Source organism: Etheostoma spectabile, chromosome 5, assembly GCF_008692095.1.
Source record: "Etheostoma spectabile isolate EspeVRDwgs_2016 chromosome 5, UIUC_Espe_1.0, whole genome shotgun sequence".
Taxonomy (NCBI): Eukaryota; Metazoa; Chordata; class Actinopteri; order Perciformes; family Percidae; genus Etheostoma; species Etheostoma spectabile.
Window position 1 is genome coordinate 15,829,970 of NC_045737.1, and position 9,202 is coordinate 15,839,171.

Sequence of the window (9,202 nt, forward strand, 5' to 3'; positions counted from 1 at the left end):
AAAAAAAAAGAATGAGCATTTTTTTATTACAGCAAATTGGGTTTATAGGTTTAACATACTGTGACCTTCTGTGAGCAACAAGAACAGTACAATCAGAACTCTTTTTGGTGAAATATTCATTCATCACAATCATTTATAATGACAAATGATTCTGATAAATGAATATTTAGAAAATAAAAACGAACAGTCAACCATGTTATGAGTGTTTTTTACAAAAACATATATTGACCGATATATCAGAATATCAGATTTTTAAATAACCAAACAGTTGTATCGGTATCGGCCTTAAAAATCCTTTACCGGTCAGGCTCTAATCAGAACTTGTAAAAATAATTGACAAAAAGAAAAACTTTCACATTGCGGCACCTCTACATGATTGCTAATAACAATGTTTGTTTGTATCTGACCTTTACTGTGGGAAATCATAACAAGTCCATTTGTATTCATTCAGAATGTTCCCTGAGTGTCTTGTGCTTTCAAATAAGCTTTGTGTAACCTCCAACTTTATGACAGTTCTACTAAATGTTATACTTCACATTATTTTTCCTGTCATTTCAGTGGAAATGATAGGTGGATGACTGTGAAGGGAAGAAAAGTTCTTGGGGGAACAGATCTGAAGACAGACCTATATGAAAAACACTTATCAGCTTTCAGAAGATGTACACTATCTAGATCTTTGGCAAAAGAAAATCTAAAACGTGTCTCAAAATCCTTTAAAAAGTGACAAATTAATACTGAATGTTCTCTTCTTACGGCACCGATTCTCAATCGGAGTTCTCTCAGAGGGTCAGAAGACAATTTCTAACAGCTGCAAGCTACTTTTGGGATGGAAACTATTTATTTCCTAATTGTAGTTTTAGTTTTGTTCTCGTTACACACAATAGATTTGGCTTCTTTGCTAATATCTAATGTATGTCTTTGGTTAAATCGTTGGAAAACCATTGCCACCATTTTGTTCTTACTGCGATTCTGGTACTCAAGAAAAACACCTCACATACAATAACTAAATGGAATAAAAAGTGAACAAAGCTCAAACTGTTGGATCTACTATATGACCCACGTCCACCTAAAAATGCTAATCCAGGCTGTTCCTCCTGGTACATACCCTCTCTCCTGTCATTGCGAACGGGGCGTTGAACCATTGCTCAAAGGTGCTGCAGCTCTTAAAGATGGTGGGCAGGAGGAAGTTGAGCAGGGCCCACAGCTCGGGCAGCTTGTTCTGCAGAGGTGTACCGGTGAGGAGGAGGCGGCGGGGAGCCACATAGTGGGTGTTCAACACCTGGGTCAGCTTACAGTGGTGGTTCTTCATGCGGTGACCCTCGTCCACAATCATGTACTTCCAGCGAATCTGTATGTGGAAGATGACTTATTGCACTTCCATTTCTACACTTTGAAATAGTGGGGGAAAAAATGTCTAACATTGCATTTAAAATATTTTTGATGGCAAAAGAGCTGAGGAGTGGCTGCAAATAACTTCCTATTCTGACTGCCCTCAGGCTGAACAACACCAGTGCATACTAATGAGAAGCTTCTTATTCCCTCTCTCATTTCATATGCTTATAATAACTGTTTTTAGACTGCTTAAAAACTTAACATGTACACCTTTCTTAAAACAGCAACATTTTGCTCATTCTGAATTATTTTGGCTACTTACCACCATCTGTTTATTACATTTCTGATGCTGGGACAGATATAAAACTAAATAAAATAAAACTAAATATAGAGCTTTACTGTTACTGTTAAATCCAAAACAAAACAAAATCTTCAGAAATAGACCCATATAATAGTACAACATGGGGATTCACAGTTGTTGTCGATGCTGTAATGCAACTGCTAAGAACCAGATCAGACTCACTTTGCCCTCCAGAGTGGCCTAAAAACAAGAAACGGATTGAACAAAGTGCTGTGCACACACCTGAAGTTCTGATGAATAAACAGCTCCCATTAGTGGAGAGTCTGATAAACTGCTGAATGTGTTTGTGTGAGACTGAGTTATAAGGCAGCTCCTTAATGTGCTTCACAACTATTGCGTGCATGTACCTTTGCAAAAACACATAGAACACTACTGCAAAGAGGAATATATTCCCGAATTGTGTGAAAAAGGGAAAAATATTTGAACTTTCTTTAGCATTGACTGCATGTACAACTATAGGACTGAATCTGACTGATTACATCCAAGGAACGCAGCTAGCACAGCACTCTATCATCACAAGGGCATCACAAACATCAGACCTCATACTCTTTCTTCAAGATACTTTGAAGCTTGTTCATTCACATATTACAAGTAGGATTGACTAATGCAGTGCACTGTTCTCAGGTCTCCACGAAAAGTCAATAACTCATTGCAGCTCACAGAGAGTGCTTCTGTTGCCATTTCTCTGGAACTGGAACAAAGAAAAGAGCTCACTTGTTTTGAAGTTCAACACTGGTGTCAAGCTAGCCCAAGCCAGTCTAATGAACCTACTACTCGTAGTGGACTTGCAGCTGATTATAAGGTCATAATGCTGCTGTAGGGTGCTGTATGTCCCCGTAGAGCCATCAGATCCACAGACTCTTTGGTTACTGTACCAAAAACTCAGACAAAGACCTATAATGATGCCCCTGCAGATTTAGACCCAAATAAAATAACTTTGGAGCTGCTGATTTAAGCCCCTGCTATAACTCAACTTTGTAGATCTGTCCTTACCTAGAATCTGTTATTACTGCCTCCTTGAATTCTTAAGTAGAGCGACCTTCAAACTTGCACTTGTGTGGTGAAATCTCAGTCAATTAATTTACTGATTAGCTGTGTTGTAGTAGAAACTTTCTAAACTGCCTTAAGTTAATAAAAGAGAAAGTATCTGTAAAAGGTGTAAGACACAAGGTGTATGTGTGTGAGCGCAAGGGAAAAGTGGAACATCCTGAGAGGACAAAACTTTGAAATAAACTTCTTCACCTTGGCCAGTATGTGCTTGTCCTTGATGATGTATTCATAGGTGGTCAGCAAGACGTTGAACTTCCCGCTGCGGAGTTGAGGAACAAGCCCACGGCGCAACACAGGGGTGCCCTTCCATGGGAAAGACGCAGAGAAAAAGACAACTTTCTGTCAGGCAACAGCAGTAGCAAAGCTAAGAAAACAAAAAATAACATGCAAAATTATTCTCACCTTGTAAGCAATTTTGACCACAGAGGGTGCCCACTTGTCAAGTTCATAGACCCAGTTAGACAAAGTCCTGGCAAAAAAAGAAATCACCACACGTTACTGACATGTAAGAAAATGATCTGAATTCTAAACACACGTCTAAGTATTTTAGATCACACATTAAAGGGCAGAGTATTCATTGAAATCACCACACATTACAGATGTGTAAGAAAATGGTCTGAATTCTAAACACACTTCTAAGAATTTGAGATCACACATTAAAGGACAGAGTATTCATTGAAATGTCTTTAATAATGGTTGAGACATTCTGCTGGGTAAAGAAGAAAAAAGAACAGAATTGCCCTTGAAGTGGCAACATGCAATATCTTTCCAAAGGGTCAACTAGATTGTAGCTCACAATGTGAGACTTTTCTTAGATAGGGCTTTCCTGGCCCCCCTGGGGCAGATCAATCTCTCTTCTCATTTATTTAAAAAACCACAACTACAGTTGTGTTCAAAATAATAGCAGTCCAACATTACTAACCTCATAAATCATATGTTTTGGTAGAAGTGATATTTCTACATAGCAAATGATTTATTAGTAAGTGTTGTAGAGTCATAGAATACCAACAGACCCAACAGTCATGGCATGCATGCTGCTCATTCTGTGTAATTAAAAGGGGCATGTTCAACATAATAGCAGTGTTGTGTTCAATTAGTGAGGTGATTGATCCTGTGAAGAAACAGGTGTTGATTATGGCCCATATTTAAGGAAGGAAGGAAGCAAATGTGTGTGCATGTACCTGTGCACAAAAATAAAACGTCTATTGGCGGCTGCTCTGTATCTTGTCACACCTCTACTGATAACTATTCAGATATGTATGATGTATTCAGGGAACACTCACATCTACCAAGGGAATCGCACGTTTTACTTTATACAAATTGGATAATAAAATAAAGCACTGGTGAGCCAGCATTGTCTAAGCAGAGTATTAACTCACTTTTATGTTAGAGACTGTTTGTGTTTGCTGCTAACTTTGACTCATCACTCCCTGCAGGCGGACGAGTGTGCATATCTGACACTTTTCTTTAAATAATAATTTCAGCAAAAAGGTGCATGCAGTGTCTCAATCAGGGACTCTCCTGTTATCATAACCATATCTTGTGATTGAGACTGATAAAGTCAGTGTGTTACAATCTAAAATGATTTTCTAGAGTAATTTTAAAAACAATATTTTAGTCATAACAACACTGCAAAATTGGAGCCATGATGGATGCAAGCTGAGGAGTACTTACGAGAGAGGAACAATAATGAGAAAGGGACCATTGATCCTCTTATGCTCCATCAGGTAGGTGATAAGAGCGATGGTTTGGATGGTTTTGCCAAGGCCCATTTCATCTGCCAGGATGCCGTTTAGATTGTTGTTGTAGAGGGACACCATCCACTCCAGCCCCTGGACCTTAATTACACAGAGAAATAAAGGTCTAAAAATATGCTTGCAGAGAAAATATTGTTCACTCTGCCTTCATTCTCCTCCAGCACATAAAACATATAACAGTTCAAGACAGAGAGTGCTAAATGGCTTGTTTTCTTCAACCAAATTTAATTCAATATCACATAAGATTTCTCACAACTGAAAAGCTGAACCCAAAACAATGTTCTCCTTTTTTGTTAAAAAATTACAATATTGATAGTTTTGATAATCAAAAAAATTGCTCATACATTTTCTGTTAATCGACCAATGAATGGAGTAATCATTCTAGCTCTAATAGAACATAATTAAAAAGTGGAATTTTAAATCAGTTTCTTCTGCCAGTCTACATGTAGAAGTACAAACCTTTATATGCTTCAAAAGAAGTTAATTAAATGTTTTTCATTGTGAGTTTTTCAAATGCACTTTGATCTCATTTGTCACTTTGGCATTTTATATCCCAAGTGTTTTAAGCGCAGTGGCAAAATATCAACTCTGTTACCAACTGTGTAGCTGGCCTGTGTCCTGGGGAAAACAATCAGAGGAAAGACAGTACTGAGAAAAAGGAAAGGGCATGAAGGAACTGGCAGCAGAAAAGGGGACTGCCGACCAATTACCAACTGCAGGTTAGTTAATGAAATGCCTGACAGCAGAGCTAATTCCACAGAAAAAAGACTGGTAGAGGGTAAAATTAATAGGAAATAGTAAACTGTCCTATACAAATGTGAAGCTTCTGTAAATAAATGCATTTCTGTTACACGGATCACTGTTGGCGCAACACATCCAATTATTGTACTGTTGACAGCTCTCCAGATTCCCCAAGGAGCTCACACAATGTCTAATTTAAAGCATGGCATACCATCAATCAGAGGAGTGCTAGGACTGCAACCAGATTGGAAAGAAAGAAATGTTAGCAGCATCCAATTGCAGTCCTGTATCTCTTGTAATACACTATCCTTCACTGCCATCCCCACTCCCAACACTAGAGACGAGATTATCGCGTCACACTGGAAAACAATCGGGTAGCATCTTTTCAAACAGATAACTGTCTTTAAACGTGACTGGGATGATTGATCTTTTAGTTGTCTAGCAGCAGATATGTTTTATATGTTAGTACATGTCTGTTATGAAATGATTTGTCAATTAATCAATTAGTAAATGGACAGAACTGTAATCTGCAACAATTATGATTTAATAATTTAATCCACAGTGAAAATAATCGATAGTTGCAGCCCTGTGCTAGAGTATTCAATACATCTTTAAACATAAGGGTGTTTGCGATCTGCTGCCACTTGAAGCCTAAGTAATAAGAGATTATCACTTACGTCCCTTTTGCTCATCTACTGCAACCTGAAATAATCTAGATATTACTTTAGAGAAGAAAAACAGAGCCAATACAAATTTAAATTCACAATTCTAGTCCAAACAAGTCAGACTTGTCCAGTGGTGGCAGCCTGTGGACCAAGACAAGTTGTTGGGAACTCCCGCCAACTCAAGCAAAAGGTCTCCAGCACTCATTGATTTCCTGCTGCCGAGGTCGAACAAAATTGAACTACAAAAACAATATCTTGGACTTCCCTACTGGTGAAAGACACCTTCCAAAACCAGCGAACACAGTTTGAAAATTTGCCACAATGTAGCACAATACTGGAGAATGGCGAGAATGGAGTTTTGTATATGTGTATAGGTATGTAAGTATATGTATATAAGTAACTGTATATTTTCACTTGCATATATGTTCTTTGTGTGTGTGAAGTGTGAAGACAACTTACACTTACATTTCAATAATGAACCTTGAAGATTTGAGAAAAGACTCCAAAATGTTTTTTAGATATAAATTGAAATGATAAATGAAAAAAGTCAATTTGTTTGCTTCTTGTATTAAAAAGATTGTTTGGCAGAAAGGTAATAAACATTCAATCTGAAACTCATTTAAAAAAACTGTTAATAATAATATAAAATAACAACAACCACTGTTAAAAAGTAAGCAAAGATGATAAGAGGGAATGCAAGTGAATGTGTGTGCATGCGTGTACCTGGTAATGTTTGAGTGAGCCGTTGATCAGCAGCGACGACTGCTTCTCTACCCTCTCAATGACAGCATGGGCCACACCATAGTAAGACTGGGAGCTGGTTTGTCCAGTAGGAACGCTGTACTCATCATCCACATCCTGCTTGGCTGATCTGAGTGTGTGTGTGATGTAAAAGAAAAGAGAGCATTTTAAACCCCTCGTTCCCACATAATTTCTTTTAAATGATCAGTCTGAAGGCGTAGCTGGGTCTGACGCTGTGAGCTCAGCTGGAGTTCAGCCAGAGCTTGCTGGTAAGAGGCCCTATGGAAATATTTATTTATTAGTATTTATTTTATCTTTAATCCCAGTGTCCAAAGTTTTGACTGATTCACTCCCACATAAGACTCCACGCCCCCGCCAGAGGAGATTCTTTCATTTGTTTTTTTTAATTTTAAAATGTAATATCAATATAATAATAATATCTTATTTAACAATAGCATTTGGTAAAATACACTTCTTCATCAAAAGTACACTTAACTTCCAGTAAGCTAAGAAATCAAACTTTGTTTCAAACTGATGCGATTCCTGGCTATAAAATGGGCCCTACAAAGTGAATCTGAAATAGTGGGAAGAATAATGCATGGAATACATTACTCGATAATGTGCTTGGTAGCCACCACAAACATTTCAACTCCATTGGGATCGATGATCTTCTTGTCCTCCGTCTCTGCCTTGGCACCCTCCTCTTCCTCCTTACAATGCAAAGATGATAACACATGACGGAGAGCACACATAATACAATAATACAGCACAAACAGATCACAAATGTAACTTTGATGACAGCATTACTGAAAAGCAGTCAGCCACAGCCCCATGGTGGATTTTGACGTGCAAGTTTAGTGCCTGTATGTACAGTCTGTGCAGCCTGGAGATCCAGACCCAAATCCGAAAGGATTAAGGGTCTGGCACTGAGTAATGAAAGTCAATACCATCGAGCCCATCTCGAGGGGCAGCACCAAGCGTGCATAAGAAAATATCACTGCACGCAACTGGATAACAGTACGACCAATTGCAACACGTGGTGGACGTATACAAAGCCCCATACGCTTAGCTACCAGCGGAGCTAACTGGTAGATTAAACTGTCTTCATCTGTTTAGCTCGCCTCTGGCCCACCTATATCAGATACACCAATGTGATTGGTGCAGCCCAGATACAAGGGTATAGTTATTGAGCAGCATTAGTTGATGCCAGAGTAACTCGCTGAGCAAATTCAAATCATGCGCTCGCGAGAACTTTTGATTTTCAGGCTACCAGTAAATGTGGAGATGGTCCCACTAAGATGTGGCTTTAATTCTGTTCTATAAGATTTGCATGATTCAAAGTATTGCAGGTTGGGGAGGCTGATCAAAAATTCTGAATCTGATCAAAAATGTTGGAGTTCATTAAGAAAAAGTCACAGACCTCCTCCTCAAACTCGGAGCCGCTCTCCTCGCTGTCCGACCGCGGAGCCACTTCATACCTGTTTTTTAAGCAGGAAAACAAGGGAAATCAAAATTACAGTTACTACAATTCTTTTCTGTCTACTATAAATAAAAATAATAAACACCTTCAGCAGAATTAACAAGCAGCAGCCCCCTAAAACAGGAAGGGAAGGGGGGTTGTTCCCTTGGGATGTTGAATACTCACTCAACCTTGACAAACTCTCCATCCCTTTGAAAGCATAAAGCTACACAATTCTGTTTTTACAAACATTTTAAAGATCACACTATAGGTTCAAAAACAAGTGCTTATATTAAAAAAGAAAGCACAGACAATGTAAAATCACGCGCATGCTCGCTGTTCCATGCATAAAGTGCAAGTGAAACCAGTTAGAAAAGTGCCACATGCAGAAACTCACGATATTTACTTACAAAATCTTTCCAAAACACAAAAATGACATCACTTGAAATTGGTCAGAGGTTGACAACAGTTCAATGCAGTAATGTGCCTCCTCACCCAGGGTTCATCTCGAGCCAGGCCTCCAGCTGGCTGGATTTGGGAGCATCCGTTCCCTGCAGAACTTTCCCTGTCTCCGTCTGAATCACTTTGACTGGCAGCTCACTCATTTGGCTGCTCTCATCCATGGGCTGCAGGACAAACACACCACAAGGAGAAACATGTAGCTAGATCAAACTGAATTTATGTTAGAGCACTTTACACAAATGTTCTTTGCGTTTTTTGATAGAATAAAACATATGTGCTCTCAAGCATGTCTAAAAATCTTTTTTTGTTGGTTTTCATTGCTGCATATGATAAAAGGGCCTATAGATGGCACTCAGATTGTTCATCGATGAAGAAACGAGCACCGATTGTTGTTTTCCCTGCCGATATTAAGGAAGTCCCTGCTCCCTAATGTGAATTTACAGGAGAGGTTTCTGTTGGAGTGACATGTCTGTGTGAGGTGGTAATAATCTTTTGATAATCAGAGTCACTTTTTTTGTGATGAAATGTTTTTTTTTGTATTAAGAAATACACAAAACAAACAATTACAAACAACCCACGTAGACATGGAACGCTTCCCAGGGCCAAAAAACACAGAGAGGAAAGCTGGGAGGGA

General features: G+C 38.8%; 1 protein-coding gene and 1 long non-coding RNA gene across 4 annotated transcripts in view; one reads left to right on the plus strand and one right to left on the minus strand.

Moving 5' to 3' along the window:
• Positions 1-9,202, minus strand: part of smarca2 (SWI/SNF related BAF chromatin remodeling complex subunit ATPase 2) — a 52,914-nt gene that overhangs the window by 24,346 nt on the left and 19,366 nt on the right. For 2 of the 3 annotated variants that reach the window (XM_032515882.1, XM_032515879.1), the window contains 8 exons: positions 8,602-8,732; positions 8,068-8,125; positions 7,260-7,357; positions 6,630-6,777; positions 4,418-4,581; positions 3,146-3,212; positions 2,936-3,046; positions 1,106-1,348 (listed from right to left, as the gene is read on the minus strand). In XM_032515882.1, coding sequence (XP_032371773.1) covers positions 1,106-1,348; positions 2,936-3,046; positions 3,146-3,212; positions 4,418-4,581; positions 6,630-6,777; positions 7,260-7,357; positions 8,068-8,125; positions 8,602-8,732 — 1,020 coding nt within the window. The remainder of the gene's footprint in view (positions 1-1,105; positions 1,349-2,935; positions 3,047-3,145; positions 3,213-4,417; positions 4,582-6,629; positions 6,778-7,259; positions 7,358-8,067; positions 8,126-8,601; positions 8,733-9,202) is intronic. The other variant, XM_032515881.1, reaches the window with a different exon arrangement.
• Positions 1-9,202, plus strand: part of LOC116689342 (uncharacterized) — an 18,490-nt gene that overhangs the window by 6,352 nt on the left and 2,936 nt on the right. The window contains exon 2 of the long non-coding RNA XR_004331973.1: positions 861-870. This is a non-coding gene — a long non-coding RNA (uncharacterized LOC116689342). The remainder of the gene's footprint in view (positions 1-860; positions 871-9,202) is intronic.